At 23.9% G+C, this 17323-nt stretch overlaps 1 protein-coding gene across 1 annotated transcript; it reads left to right on the top strand.

The window, feature by feature from the left end:
- The first annotated feature begins 6162 nt into the window (after positions 1 to 6162).
- On the top strand, positions 6163 to 17323 carry LOC145840281 (deoxynucleoside triphosphate triphosphohydrolase SAMHD1-like). The gene is made up of 14 exons (XM_082947479.1): positions 6163 to 6221; positions 6532 to 6692; positions 7642 to 7754; positions 7872 to 7942; positions 8509 to 8649; positions 8745 to 8792; positions 9046 to 9210; positions 9790 to 9881; positions 11485 to 11605; positions 12368 to 12511; positions 13068 to 13148; positions 14139 to 14270; positions 14747 to 14848; positions 15948 to 17323. The coding sequence occupies exons 1-14, from the start codon at positions 6189 to 6191 to the stop codon at positions 16053 to 16055; spliced, it is 1512 nt and encodes a 503-aa protein (XP_082803605.1). The 5' UTR covers positions 6163 to 6188; the 3' UTR covers positions 16056 to 17323.

Genomic DNA, 17323 nt, shown 5'->3' with positions numbered 1-17323 from the left:
TTTACATCTAATAAAGGTTTTTACTACTTTTAAGTTTATTATATAGTTATTACTATTATACTAATTTTGAAAGCAAATCATATAATATTGGATAATTAGTAAGTAGACTAAGCTCATATTTAAATGTTAGATAAGAGTTTTAGTTTATCAAACTTAAAAATCAAAACTGATTAGTATTATGTTAAATTTAATATAAAATTTCAAAAACAAATTTAAACTTAAACATTATTTTTGTATTTTGTACTGCTTGTTCTACTAAAAAAAATAAACTTAAGATAACTTTAGATTCATTTTTTAAAGAAACTTATTCTATAAGCAAATTATTTTTATTTTAATAAGTTTGTAGTTATTAAACAAGTATACAAACATTTCTGTAATTAAAAACTATACTTGTCCGTCAAAGTCTAAATACAATTTCAATCTAAATAACAGTTATAAAAAATTTGGATTCGACAATTAAATTTCCCTTAACAAATATTTTTTAATTAGAATTTTTATATTAAGCAATAATCATCTACCGAACCACAAATTTTTGTTATTAAGCATTAAGATATACTAGGTGTCTTTAGGAAAATTATATTTTCTAAAATAAAAATTAAAACTTTTTTTGCCATTGTTTAAAAACTTATTTACTTGTTACAGTCTTTTAAATCATTAGCCTTACAGTTTTCCTCCATTGACTATTTCATTTAGTTAAAAATTATGTTTTATAACAAAACCTAACATTTTGAAAGTTTCAATAATAATTAATATTTTAAAAATGTCGATTGTAAAAACGTTTACTAGAATAACAAACTTTAGTTTGAACTTTTTATGTGTATACATAAAAATTTAATGATATTGATTTTAGACTGTTCTGCTTCATTTACTTTCGTCGTCAAGCACTTTTTTGACTAATAACGTTTAGGTTTTAAATCAAAACTTTTAAAATGTATATTTTACATCTTATCTTACTACAAATTTTCTACTTATTTTTTACTGCAGTTAATAATAAAATATGCTTATTTAAACTCAAAGAGATAAACAAAGTTTATATTTTACTTTAACAAAATTATTTATATTTTAAATTTCTGACATCACATAGCAACAAAATCTTTTCTATATTAATTTTTTGGTACTGTTTTACTTTAATACTTTTAAAACGTTTTAAATTGTGATATAATAAATTAATATTAAAATGTATTAATTAAATATATGATTTTTAAAATTATTTTTTTTATTGAAAATTTTGTTAAGTTACTTTTATAGAAAATCCTTAAAAAAATAAAAACACTAACTTCGTTTTTTTAACCTTTATTTTTTTATTTAAAAATGACACAAAAATGCTTACTGTAATATACAATTTAATCTATTTTACTTTTTTCCTTTTTGACTAAATTTGCAAATACATAGCATTAAAAAGTCGTGACCAGCCTGTTTTTTTAATCTTAATTGATCGAAGTAAACTTTGTAATGCACATAAAAATATTTAGAATAAAATTTATTTTAAGCAGAGTGAATTTTAATTGTGACAAGTTTACATATACATAATTATCATAAACTACTAAATAAACTAGTACAGTGCTTCCTCACTTATTCAGTCCTCGCTTACCCGGTCGGTGTCGATCAAAAAGTAGAATTTATTTCAGCTGAAATCAATGCTTTACTTTAAATACATGTCTAATATAAAATCTATAACTAAGCAACCAATTTATAGAAACATAGTAATTCTTTAAAAAAACAAACTTGACATTATAATTTATATTTTTCGTGCTATACCTTACAAAAATATTAAAACGAGGGTTATTCCTAGCATCAAAAATTTAATTTCGATAAAACCGGGTTGTATTTAATAATGTTGCTTGGACTTACCTTAGCATAAGTACACAACCGGCCGGATGACGCATAATCAGAAAGTGTTTCACAACTTATCCGACTCCGTGAGTTTATGCTAAGAAACAAGAAAATTGTGTCAAACAAACCTCCGTCCCTTCTTTTATTTAAAAATAGTTTCGATATTAGTTAAACTGTTATGATGTAATTTGTTTTCGTTAAATTAATTTTGAACTTTACAAAGTTTTGTTTGGTTTGTTTTTGCTTGTTTTAATTGTTTGGTTTGTTTACGAAAATTTATATTAATCAATATAACAAATAATTAAATTTACGTTTTGTTATATGCATTTCAAAATATTAATGAGGTAGATTATTTTAAAAAAATGATATTTTCTTTTAATCGGCCAAAAGCTTATCCGGCCTTATTTACAAAAAAAAAGTTTGCCTAACATGACCAGATAATAAACAATGAACTTTAACTCAAGATCAACAACAACAGCATCCGAGACAATCCTACGACCGGTATCGTCCTAATTAGGACTCATCAGGCAGGAATAGTCGCGAGAAACCGCTGTTGTGAGCTTAACCAAGCGGGCTTAAGTATAAAGTACTGAAGCGACCGTTTGTTGAAAAAAGTTTTGGGTAAAGTTGAAAAAATTGACACAGCTAAATCATTCACAGCCCAACGTCTCAGACATTGACATGACCAGGTAATGAAGAAAGCAATGTATCATATATACACCAGTAAAAATTGGGTCAGAAAGAAGTTTTATTATTTTCTTTTTTTACACAGATTTACTTTGATGAGCTGTGTAGAAATTTCTTATTAAAAGCTTGAAGAAACAGATTAAATACTTATTAGTGATAAATTTTTAATATGAGCTTAAAACAAACTTAAAAATACTTGATTTTGTCAAACTGCTAGTTTTTCTATTTTTACTTAACAGCTTTTCTTATTAATATTCTAATCTAAATACATTTAGCAATTAGGCAACTACACTTTTAATTTAATTTATATTAATCTAATAGTTTTGTGTAACTAGTATGATGAAAGATTAACCTTTTCTGAATTTTTCAATATACAAAAAAAAAGTAAAACATCTTACTTGTTAGTAATAACATTTTTTTTATTAAAAAGTATATTGAAACAAATCATTATGTTTTAATTAAATCACTTTAACATCTATTTGTTTGTAGTTATAGGTAATAAAGCAAAATATATTAGTAATCTAAATTTTGTGTATAAATAGTAAAGTTGTTTTGTGCTATTGTTAGCATTGTTTAAATGGTAGTATTGTTTTTTTTTACCATCATAAGTACTGAACTTAACTGCTCGCACGACTGTCAACAAACGTTTTAAAAATGTCATAAAATATTCTCTTTTTATTTATTTTCTGATTACAACTCATCTACAAATAAATGTAAAGGACTATGATAATTATAACTACAGCACAAATTTGTGGGTACAATAAAAACGCGTTTATAGTATTAAGTATTAATCTAATTTTAATAAAAAAAGACGGTTGAAAAGAACCTATAAATTATTCAACTTAATACATCTTGAACTGTTTTATAAATTATAGTACCCTTAAGATTTTTAATTTGTTTTGGATTTAAAAGTAATAAAAAAACAGTTTCAGTTTTAATTTTTAGACTTTTTAAACATGTTTTTAAAATATTAACATATTTTGGTTGATAAGTAGACTGTAGAATCTACAGTGTAGATAAATGGGTTGGGTTGGGTCTTATTGATGGCTTTGAAAACTTTAAGAGATCAACGTTTTAAGATCGAAACCCAGTGGTCAACGACACATACAATTAAAAATAAAATTAAATCATATTTTTACAATACAAAGATATGACAAAATTTCAGTACCAGTTTGTCTTAAAGAAACTAAATATCGACAGTTAATAAAAAACTATTTTGTTATTAAAGGCTACAATATAAAATTTCGCTGACAGTTTTATTTTATAGTTACAACTTGATGCTTGTTTTAGCAAATTTTGATAGTTTAGAGAAAGCTTGATAGTTTATCAATAAAATAGTTAGTTAAGTTTTATCAAAACTTAATTTTTGATTTAGAAACTATTTTTTGTAAAGATAAACGAAATAATAGTGTTTTGTGTTTGTTTAAAGTAATTTTTAACATTTACTTAAGAACTAAAAAAAAATACAAAGTATGACAAAAAAGAATTAAGTCTACAAATTTTTACCATTTGTTATCCTTCAAACGATTATTTATAATCAAAGTTTTAAGTACATCAAATAAGTCAATAAATTTTGTCGATGGTTTTGTTTTGTTGCTAGACTTTTTAGCTTAGGGTATTTAAAAAAAAAACTTTTTCAAACAGAATCTCTGAATCTTAATTATTAGTCATTAGCAACAAAACTAACAAAACTTAAATAGTTAACTAGAAGATTTTGAAGCTCTTAGTTGTGTTCATAGGTTAATAAAGTCTGAAAATATTTAAAATTAAATTTTTGTACAACTTACAGTAAGTAAAATTACACTTTGAATTAAAAATAAAAAAACTGTAGAACCAATTTTTGTTCTACAATAATATGTTTTATTAATTTTTCAAAAATGAAAGTTTATGTTTTCATTTATTCTCTCTAAATTTAAAACTTTGCTATAAATAAAGCAATATTTAGCTTAAAACCTTTAATCTTGAATATTTTTAACATTTATCACAGAAATTATTAGCTTAGAATCACAAAACTTAAATCATTAGTTTTTCTTTAATTCCAATATTAAGACGTGTTGTTTGTTTAACTAAAAGGTTAAAAAGTTTTATAAACTTAATTTTCCTCTTAGAACAATAAACAACTATATAGGTTTATTAAGTTATTGCTAGCCATTTTTTTAAATTTGTAAGGAAGAGTTTAGTTAGCCAGGTTTTACAAGAATACTATTTATATTTTCAAGTAAAAGTATATAGTAATAGATAAAAAGACATATGGTGAGAAGTCACAAGGTTAAAAACACAAAATTTGAAACCACAAAACATTAAATTAAACTACATCAATAAAACCCATAAAATACACTAACATAACCCTTAAAAGTGGTAAAAAATCTAAATATAAAAGCAATTGTATTTAAGTATGCTAATAGTCAGTTTAAAAAAAAATTATCATAAAAAGATGCTTAACTTTTATATAAAAACAGTATGTTCAAAATTTTTAATAAATTGTTGTTAAATTTTCTAAGCCTTTTAGTTTAATCTATTTTTAAAAACTAGTTTTAAAAAAAGGTGAAAGTACAAATATTGTTTTTGTATTTTTAAATAGTTTAAAATAAACGTGAAATTTGACTATAACCTATTGTAGTAAAACTTTATAAGGCTGTTTTAATTAGTATCTACTAAAACACAAAAAAACAAGTTTAGTATAGTTTTAATTTTTTAATAACTTTAAAAATAAGTTTTTGTCTCTGTACTTTAGACATTAGACTTTAGACAACTTTCATTATGTAATATTTTACTATATAAAAGATAACCAAAATAGTAGAGCATTAGTTTAAATTATCAAAGGAAATGTTGTTTATTTGTTAGCAATAATTTTTGTGGAATAACTGTTATATTTATAATTACTCTGTAAATTACAAGCTCTAAAACAAAAAAGTACAAAATCTTTCTTAGTGAAATAATAAAAAAACAATATTACTGATAATTTGATGAAAATTTTATGTTTACAGTTTAGTGTAAAAGATAAAGTTATGATAAAATGTAGCTTTTATAAATAAAACTATGTTTTTCCTGAGCTTGTACAAAAATTGCTGTTAAAAATTCCTAACATTTGATGTTTTAACTTACCCATAAATTTATTATTATTTTCAGAATTGTTAGTAAACATTATAGTTATTTAAGTATGATAGAAACAAACTAAATAAATTACTATACAACAAATATTTTTAATAATAGTACATATGATAAGTAATACAATTATTTTAAGTAGTTGTACTCATACTTGAATTTACTGAATGTTTGCATATTATACCTATCAAAAAATACTTTTCTTCTTTTAATTTATTATAATTTTTTTTTTTTACATCAATTGTTTTTTATAATACAGCTTTTGAATTTACTTGTAGTTTTGATTATTTTTAGTAAAAAGAAAAAAAAAAGCATACTAATTACATTTTATTTAGTTTATAATTTAAAATCCAAACAATTTTATAGGTTTTTTATTTTAAAACTAAGAAAATATATTAGTCGTACATTCATAGATAAAAATAAGGAGGAATTTGTTTTGCTATGTGAAGAAAAGTATCACTAACCAATAACCATATTTCTATATAACATATAATATACTGTACTGTTAATACTTACACAAATTATTTTTTTTGCAGATAAACACACCGTAAAAAAAAACTCACATGTCAATTCTTAATCCCAGCCTTAAATCAAAAGTAAATTAGTTTATGTGTTTATAACAATAAAGTCTAAACAATATTTTAGTTGTATTAAATTTAATAGATTTAGCTTATTTAGCTTTTTAACTTAATTAGTAGAGAATATCTTGTGGATAAATTGTTTTATTATTATAAATTGCAAACTTTATTTATTTCATGTTTTAAATTTTTAACTTTTTTGCATTAACAATGTTTGTTAACAACCAAAAGTTTCTAATATTTTTTATCTGCTTAAGTATCTACTTAAAGCTACTAGATTTTATTAACCCTCAAGTTTTTTAATATTTCATTTAAATTTTAAAAACAGGTATTCAACGATTCAGTCCATGGTCACATAAAACTCCATCCTTTATTGGTAAAGTTTATTGATACACCAGAGTTTCAGAGACTAAGATTTATAAAGCAGTTAGGATGTTCATATTGGATCTATCCAGGTGCTTGCCACAACAGATTTGAACATAGTATTGGGTTAGAATATTCTGTATCTAGTTTTACAAAAAGTGTTTCTTTTGAATGGTCATTGTTTATAGTTAAGTTTTTGTTGAAATACTTTTCACATTATTAAGTTTTTGAATATAAAAGGCTTGAGTGTTATGGTAAAACTTAAAAATAAAATTTAGAATTTCTTCATCTGTATCATTTAAGTACTTTTAGAATTTTTTAAAGTATTGCTTGTTTGTTAACCAAGTTTTTTAAAACCTTTTTTCAACTTTAAACTAAATCAGTTATGGTTTTGCTTGTAAGTGTATATTAGCATTTAGTTTTTTTTTATTCACTCTAGTAAATTTTATTTAATAATTAAAGATTTTTAAATAAAATTGTATCTATACGTTCAAACACAAATATTATTATTTTAATAAGAAATATCATTATTATTTAAAGGTAAGATCTATTTAGGTAATTTTCAATTCATGATAGAAATTTCTGACTACTAGCTAGATTTATTCAAAACTAAATATGTATTGTAAGTTTGACAACTCATAGTTTTAGAAGCAATAGTAAATGATTAGTTTTGTTAGTGATTTAATATATACTTTTTTATTATAAAGTGTTTTAATCCGTTTTATGTAGAGTAACTGGATAAAATTTAAAAAAGACTAAAATTCTAGAAGTTTTCAGCAGGTATAATTTATATTATTAGGATTATACAATATAAAATAAAGTTTATTTAAGCATATCAGCTTTATATATACTGATTTTTTTAATACTAGTACTTTGATAATACATAAATAGTTGTACATACTTATTGTCTGAAAAAATGTTTAGCTTTAAAAAAAGAGTTGAGATTTCGTTAAAAGATGTTATCAGACTTGATCATTTAAATCGTCCAAATTTTAAAACAAGTTGTTTCATATGTGACTACAAATTGATAAGTCTAGTTTGTTTTTACTAATGTAGAACATAAACATATATACAGAACTTGTCACCTTGCAAACAAGCTGCTTCAAAGCCTCAGAGAACACAATGAATCTGTTTGTGATGATCGTGATCATCTTTGCGTGCTCATTTCTGGTTTATGTCATGATCTAGGTATTTCTATACGTTTTTTCAAAGCATTATATAACAAAGTACAATTCTAAGCTTGTTCCCTATTGAAGTTATATTGCATGTTGTTTAATAATGTTTTGTTTACTTAATCAATTGCAGGGCACGGAGCATTCTCACATGTGTTTGATGGTGAGCTCATACCAATGTTTTGCCCAGAACGAAACTGGACTGTTAGTTTCTTTCCATTTAAAAAAACTTGTCTTGAAATCATTATTGTATGTCAAAACACAAAATATCATGCAAAAGTGTAAATATGTTTTGCTTTAATTAAGTTTACATACAATAAAACTGATAATGTTATTTTTACAGTAAAAAGTGGTAAGGTAATTAATTTAAATTGGAAGTATGTATAAATATATATTAAATTGAAGTAATAATAAATATGGTTTAATTTTTATTATAACATGAAACGTTTTGTTTTACATAAGCTTGTCTCTCAATGAAGAAAAAACTACTGAAAGGTACACTTATACTAGTTTTCCGTAGTACACATATACTAGTATTTAAAGCTAAAAGTAACGCAAAACACAAAGTTGATTATTTTTCAATTTCAAAATAATTTTAAAAGTTTCAAGTTAGACTTCATTTTATTAAAATACTTTTTCAGAATAAACAATTTAAATGTTGAATATTACTGAATTATTTAATTTTTTCACTGCATTAAAAACATTCAAAACGTTTAATGGCCTACAATACTCTTATGTTAATGCTTCTTAATGCAAAAATTGCTCAATAGCACGAGGAAGGTTCTTGTTCGTTGCTGGATCAACTTATTGAGAGCAATGACTTGAAAGATGAGTTTGCAAAGTATGGACTAAATTTCGATGAAGATTTGCCTTTTATTAAAGAATTAATTAATCCTCCTCAACTAACTGAGGTAAATAATTTATTGAGTAGTTTTTAAATACCAACTTTGATTTAAATTAAAATAAATTAGTTTTAGCCAAAATTTATATAAAAATTTTGATACAGGGTGTTCAATACAAGTACAGGCCTAAAGAAAAAAACTTTTTGTATGAAGTTAGTTATCTTTTTTACTTTGATTTTTATACTTTTACAGACTAGTTATGAGTAATTTGATTTTGATTATTTAATATTGGTAAGAAATCAAAAAGACAAAGTTTAAAAGTCTAATAAACATTTAATATAGTAACATTTAAGTAAAAGTTTTGATTTGCTATAAATACTTGCTAAAGATGTCAAGCGTTTTTACCCATCACTCTAAGTTTTAACTTTAAGATTTAAATCAACTTCTTCAAAACTATTTTTAAAGATCATATCTAACAAAAGTAACGGTGTTGATGTCGACAAATGGGACTATCTTGCCAGAGATTGTCACCACCTCGGTCTGATCAACAGTTTTGACCACAACCGTGTCATTTCAAACATGAAAGTAGTTCGGGTGGACAATACAACTCACATCGCAATCCGAGACAAAGTTTGTAATGCAGTACTTTGTGCTTGTATGTAAGCTAGATTAATTTTTAAAATTTTTATAGCTTTTAATATGTTATATAGAACATTTAGGTTGAACTACAATTTTTTTCTTCAATAGATTAAATTTTGTAATAAGACAAGCTAATGACACAATTTATTTATTTATTTTTTGTTTTACTGTTTTCAGCTTTTAGTTATTATGTATATAATAAGCTTTTGTTTCACTAAAGATGTACATTATTTTTGTATAACTTGTACAGTTAGATTAGAAAAAAATTACTAATACACTCTTCAGTTACAGTTTTGTCATTAAGTTAAATAAGATTTTTTCAGTTAGAAAACTCAAAAGTATACTATCTAATGCGTTATATCTAAATTTTTATTGTTTAAAATAATGTACATGAACTTATATCCTAGAAACATCGTTAGTATCTTAGCTTAACTGCAGAATACTAAGTTTTAATGATTTTTAAAAACCTTTTTTTACAATAATACTGAGTGGTTTAAAGAAACAAATAATTTATTCAAGTTTTAATTAGTTCTTTTGAATGTTAAAGTTATAATGATCATGTTTTTACAGGACAGCGAATCACTTTATGAGATGTACCACATGAGAAGCAAACTGCACAGAGTTGCGTATCAGCACCGCATTGCAAAAGCTATTGAGACCATGTAAGTTTTTTCCTACCTATTTTACCTTACACCACTTATTATAATATTTTTATTTCAATCCTGATTATCTTACCAATTAAAATTTTCCAAAATAAAAGCGTAATTTTTCTACACTTTTAGTTTTTTATAACTCGTGCTTTATCAAAAAATATATTAATCTCTAAGAGTTAAGTATGTTTTTTAAAACAAAATTAGAACTTCAAAACTTTTTTTGCTCATTATACATGTTAACAAGATTTGTTTTTAAGTAAGCTCATCCTTGTATAAACGCAGTTAAAATTTTATTTTCTATTTACAAACATTGAAATAGATGTATAAGTTTTTGGTTTTATAGGCTAAAACTCAATAAGATCAAAGCCTTACAAGTGCAACACTTTTTTACACTAATTCTTTAAAAAACCTCCTCAAGCTCCTTTTATGATCATATAAAAATTTTTATCCTTCATGCCCATATACATTTAGTAATTTTGTTTATGTTTTTGTACTATCAGGATGAATGATTTAATTAACTAAAAAGAAAATGTGTTGTATTTAATAAAAATTTTTTATCTCAAGCTTTTATCTGGTTGCTATTTGTCGTAAAAAAATCAAGACTTTTCCTCTAAAAAATCAATTTGTAAAGTATGTTAGCAGTTTAGTTTGTTCGTTTTAAGTGTAATTTTATGCTGTATGACATCTCACTCATAAAAAAAGTGTCTGCAAAGTTGTTTTCTATACTAACTTATAACTGTTACTTTTAATGTTTACAAATACAATATTACCTCTCTATCCAAGAGTATTTTCTATGGCTCGTATACCTTTTCACGCACATAAGCTAAACTATTACTCAAACTCTTTATTAAATATTGATTACTGAAAGGTTTCTAAATACTTAAAATCCTGGAAATTAGTTTTTTGATAAATTACAAATTAATTTCTATAAACATTTAAAAAGATTTTTTAATTAGAAAGTTAACTATATCTTTATATGAGTTAATTTTTTTTATTTTTTTTTAAATAGTTAGTTTATATTTAATGTTCTCATACACTAAACAAATGTCAAATTTTGTAGAAGTGTGTTTATATACCTAATGCATACCATAAAATTTTAAATATACTCCTTGGTTTCTCTTTTTGGGCATTTGTAGTAAGTCGGGGGCGAATACTTGTAAACAATACTTGCAAACTTACACTAGATATTCTTGAGTTTGTAATGAAGAGTAAATAAAATGGTCTATGGTATAAGTCACGGGAAATTTAAAACTTCCACTAGATATTCTTGAGTTTGTAATGAAGAGTAAATAAAATGGTCTATGGAATAAGTCACGGGAGATTTAAAACTTCCACTAGATATTCTTGAGTTTGTATTGAACATGGACAATTTTTTTTTGAAAAGAAGAACATGATAATTAGTTTAGGAAACCCTGATATACACCCTTTTGTTATTGATATTATGTTCAAATTGTTTTTATTGAATCTAAATTAAGGCAATGAGCAATCAAAGGTTTTTTCAAGTAAAAAACATACAAATTTTTGTTTTATCAACAAAATATTTATCCAATCCTTATGATGCATGTTTATAAAAAACGTCTTAGTTTTAATATTAATCAATTTACTTTTTTAGGATATGTGATGCTCTTAAACTTGCTTCTCCTTACTTGTTCTATTTGGGAAAAAATAACAAAATGTTTAAACTACACGAGTCTATAGATGACATGGTTGCATATTCAAAAATAACAGACAATGTAAGAATTTTTGATATAAATTTTTGCTTTGTTTTGATATAAATTAACTTATTCTAACAGTATAAGTGTTAATTTTCGAATTTTAAAAACTTGATAATTGGTAAAGCCAATATAAATATATACGAAAGGTTGTTTAAGAGTAAAGTTAGATATTTATTTTTGCAAATAGCATTTTTTAAACATAAGTTAATAAAGTCGAAAATAAAGATAAAAAATTATTTTCTTAAAAAATATTCATCCTAAGTATTAACACCTTTTAAACTTTAAGCAATTAAAATTATTTTGATTTATTTCGCCATTAGTAATTTACTCTATTATCAAAAACTAAAGCTATAAGTATTTTTATTTTAAAAATTTTATTTAAAAAAATAAAAGTTTTTGTTTATAATGATAGAATATTGATAAATTTTTTCAGAATAAAATATATTAAAGTTAAAAAAACTAATTCTTTTTTGATATATAAATTAAAAAACTATTATTCACTTCTAAAAAGCATGCTTCAAAATATAATCAGATATATATATATATATATGTACAGTAGTTTAGCACCAAGTTTTTTCTTTTTATAAAACTTCAAAGCTGGGGAATTTATTGATTTTATGAAATTTATTTTGTTTTCATAAAACTAATTAGTCATAACAAGTTAAGTTAGTAAATAAGACAAGTTCTTACAAATGTTTTGGATACTATAGGTTTCTAACCTAGTTTAAAACAATTGTTTAGTTGATTTTTTCACATTTATGTAAAAATTCTTGTAAATAGATACTAAACGACATTTCAAACTCGCCCGAAACCGACGAAGATATGATGAAAGCCAAGCAGTTAGTCGAAAGAATTCACAAAAGGAACTTGTATGTCAGCTGTGGTAGGACTTCTGCCATATCCACCAATGATTTCAAAACGATGGTTAGTAAAATGTGTAAAGTTTTAATTTACTTTTTACATCTAATAATGGATTTTTTTCAATTTTTAAACTTACAAAAGTAACTAGATATATTTAGTTATGTAACTCATTAAAATATTTCTAAATACAATAGTTTTAAAGATGCTAAAAGATTAAAATAAAAAAAATGTTTTTTGTTTACTAAGTTCTTATTTTAGTTTGCCTTTTTTTACCAAAAAAAGTCGAAAGGGTAGTGTACAAACTTTATTAGTAAGCGTGATCAAACTATAATGATGAATTTAACGCGTAAATACTTTTTAATTTGCAAGTACTCTAATTGGTTTTTCGAAGTTTCAAGTAGTTTGTGCTTAACAGAAAACCTAAAGTACAAACATACACTTTGTTAAATGTAAATATATTAAAGATAATGAATTTTTAATTTTGTTTGTGTTATAAACAACTTAATAAAAAATAATTGACGTAAAATTGGAAAAAATAAAGTTTGATACAAATTTTAAAATAATCTTTTTGAAAATACTGTGTTGTTCAGTGCAATTTATCAAAAAAAATTAAATACAGAAACATAGAACTGAAGAAATAGCAAAGGAAATCATAAGTAAATCTGATGGCCTACTTAAAGTGGGTGATATTTTTGTTAAGGTTAGTTTCGTTTATGTATTTTAATTAGTAGTTTTACTACCATATTTACACCAAAATTCTAAAATTACTTGAGCAAAAAATAAAAAATCTCGTTTAAGTTCTATAGACTACTTTTATTAATAAGTATTAAATTTCCCCTTAAAATAAAAAAATCTTATTAGTAAATTGTATATTCTAACAGTACGGTTGTCGAAAATAAAAGTGATTTTAGTATGGGAAATCCTTATAACAATTCATGTACAGGTGTTATAAATTGTTTTTACGGCCAATTTACACAATATTTTTTACGTATAGCTAAACAAAAATATTTTAATTTTACACAATTCTAAACTAAACAAGAAATATTTTTGAATATTTAGATAATTTACTAATAATTGTTGACTAAATTACCTTTCAACTTTTCATAGTAAGTTCTATTGGCTGTAAATTAATGGCGTTGATTTTGTTAAATAGTTAAAATTGATAATATAAATAATAAAACTAAACCCAAATACATTTTTATACTAATTTTGTCGTAAATAACAATAATAATCTTTCTCGCAGTTAAAGTTAATAAACTTATATGTTCTGATTAAATTATATCATTAATAACGTATAAGAAATATATAAGACCACTTAAACTCAGTTTTTATTTTAAAATGTTTGGTTAAGATATTCATTTTTTTTTATTGGTAATTTTATTATCTTATAAAATTTTAATACCAAATTTCTAAAATATACTAAAGCACAAAAAAAATCTTTTACCCAAATATGCGTGGCTAGAGCCAGACAAATATAGAATTATAGCGACAAACCCAAGTTATAAAAAAAATTAATTTTTTTTTTTATATATAAATGTTTTAAACTTGTTGTCAACTAGTAATGCACTATTACGACATTTTCGTTGATTTTTTTGCTATTTATACAATAGTGTACCTTAAATCTAATAATTTACTGTAGTAGTTTGTTTCCTTTTTTTGTCAATTATTGTAAAAGATACGATTTTATCAGGTAATAACGATAAATTACGGTGATCAAGAACACAATCCTCTCGAACGCTTTCTGTTTTATTCGAAAGACGCGGAAGGAAGTTTTGTTATGAGATCAAATCACATATCAACAATGTTGCCCAGAAACTTTCAGGTATTATTAAGTTATTTTAGGTTAAAATGTTTTTTTTAAACATTTTAATTAACTAACAAACATTGTAGCTTCTATAAGTAAAAGGTGTACTTTTCAGTATATAGTAAGAACACTTTGAAGTATATATCTTTAAAGTAAGTATTGATTTTTCAATAATTTCTATTAAAACTATTTATTTGATAGTTAATAATCGCAGATTCTCGTTTCTATATGATCTATCCTTGCATACTAACAATCAACTATTTCTTTGTTCCAAAAGTTTACAATTGTTTAAACAAAAGCATCATCATAAATCTAAGCTTATTGTAAAACACTAGTTAACTAGTTTTAAATCTATATCTGTATTATCTTACTTTGTGGTGTTTTTAAATAGTTTTAAGCTGTTTTTGACCGAGTTATATAAGTTGAATTACAAAGTTGTTTGATTTAATTTACTTTAATATACACCTTAAATTACACCTATAATTAAAATTAAGGACTACTACATACAAGTTTTCTGTCGAAACAAAAGCCATAAAGAAATTACAAGAAACAGCTTTACAAAGTGGTGTACTCACAAGAACTTTAGTTGCAATAGGGTAAGCTAATTTTTATATGTTAAAGTCTAGTGAAGTAGTATTCGATTCTTAAATTTTGTTTTATTTTTCAAGCTTGTATTAAACAGATTCAAAGCCTATATTTTTAAAGTTTTACGTAATTTGAATTTTTAGTAAAGAAAAAAACATTGTTTTTGTGTTCTTAAACTTTAAAAAAAGTTTTATCACACTATCATATATAACAGTTTGTATTCTAAAATAAAATAAAAAGTGCTTTAATTAACTATTATGTTTCATATTTTATTTCATATTATAATCTTAAAGTATATTACTTGATGATTTAAAAAAAAAAAGTTTCTTTAGAGTTTATTAAATATACTATCAGTTTAATTTAAGTACGTTGTTAAGTGTAGTTATATAATGTGGTTTTTTATTTAATTTCTACTTAAAAGATTGCTTATTTAGTTTTTTTAATTCTTGCATATCTAAGTGTTATTTTTTAAGTGTAACTTTATCTACTTTGAGTTGGCTAAAACCAGTCTAATTGTTTGATAGGTATGATAATTTGCTCTTATAAAGTATGATTATTCAATTACTAAGTTTACAATTCATATTTTTGTGGAGTTAGATTTTTTAATTTATTATTTTCAAGTATGGAACTACATAGCTTTGTAAAATAACTAAATATAAGATGTTTTTTTCTATCAAAAATCAAGTTTAAGTAACTAACTCGATTTTTTTAATTTCAAAAATAAGTTTATTAAGAAAGTTGTCAAAAACTTTTTTTTTTTACTTTCTAAAGACATAACTTTTTACTTTTTGGTTCTACAAGATTTAAAAAAAATTATTTAGCATATATATAATTAATTTTATAGCTTTGAACTATGGATAAAACTATTTATTTTTTACTTGTTTACTATAAACGATATATAATTAAGATTAACTTGTAAATGAAAGTATTGAATTTTTAATTTTGTTATGTCTTAAAATGCCCATGAGTAAATGTACTTTTAACTTAAATTTAATTTTTTGTTTTTACTCTATTCAAAAGGTGGACGGTTTTGCATCACTTAAGTACAGTTTTGAGACTGTTTACAATAATTTTTTTTGTGTACCTAGTAGCTCATGTTTATTTTTGTAGATAAACATAGCGGATGGAATGACACCTCAGAAATTACGGCAAGCAAATCCTGAAAGAACTTTCAAAAAATCCAGACGCAATTTGCAACAAAATTATGCTTTCAACTGACGATCATTTGTGCAACATGGTTTCATGAGTACAGTTTAAGTTGACCTGTTTCTGACGTTTTTATTTAATTAGTTTTGTTTTTTATTGCTTAACAGATCAAAAATCAGCCATCTTATCTTTTAAATCTACTTTAAAAATGTGTTTTTTGTATTCATACATTACTTCAATCCTTTCAATGTGTTGGTAAATGTCTTTAAATTTTGCAAGTGCATTTAATGTATGTCTAGATAAAGCGAGTTTTTTTTAACTAGTTACTTCAAAACGGAACTGCCGATTTGCATTTTCTGACTGAAACGTTATTATTTCTAACTCAAAATTGCTATGTTGATAATTTTGGTTCAAAAACAAGTCTTATTTTATTAGTAGACACCTCATCGTTCACATAACATTGTTCCCTTCAAAATAATACTTCATTTAAATATGAGTTAGCAAGAAGTGAGATTATGAGTAGAATTGATTTTATTTAAAGTTATAATAAAACCTCAACGGTATTCTTAACTTTTTGTTTTCGAAAATTCACATAAAAATGATGCTTTAAGTTTTTACTAAAAGAAGTTTGAATTTTTTTTTTGAAACTAGTTGATTAACTATAACCACACGTATGAATTTAAAAAATGAAGTAGGTTTGCTTAAAATTACTACGCTGGTACATCTTCAATAGAGTGTTTTCGGTTACTTATTGACGTTATCAAAGTTTTTAATTAATCAGTTTCATTTCACACACTCAACTATGCAACTTGCTAGTGATGCATTTCAAAAATACAAACTTGTAAATTTGTTGCACTTATTAACTTTCAACTCGAGTTATTAGAAAAATTACGCCCCTTTTTACAAGCAAGTCTGCAATTTTTTATTCCTTGCATTTTGAATGCTTTAAGATGCTGTGAACAGGTGTGTGTGTTTATGACGAGTTGAATCCATAACTTAAGTGTCATTCTTTGTAACTTTGTCGGTTATTAATATTAAACTAGTGCAAGTTATTTCAATGGGTCACAGCTGCAATTTTTTATGGATTACAGCTGCATGCACCGACTTTTTTTTTCACCAAGAACTGAATTTTTTATTGCATGCGTGCGCAGTTAGCATTAAAGAATTCAAGCTAAGTTGAAATCGCAACAGTTGTGAAAATTGTGTTTATTTACTTTTCTTAACAGTATTCACGTGTTATTTATGTAACAACTGTTTTTGTTTGTTTAAATTATTTTATACACAACTTTTTAATTTGTCAAACGTATGTGGTTTTGTTATTCTGTGTTTTTTTATCAAAC

The sequence above is a fragment of the Thalia democratica genome, chromosome 7 (genome assembly GCF_965202585.1).
Source record: "Thalia democratica chromosome 7, ktThaDemo2.hap1.1, whole genome shotgun sequence".
NCBI lineage: Eukaryota > Metazoa > Chordata > Thaliacea > Salpida > Salpidae > Thalia > Thalia democratica.
The sequence above is the reverse complement of the archived record's forward strand: the minus strand, read 5'-3'. Positions and strand labels throughout refer to the sequence as shown.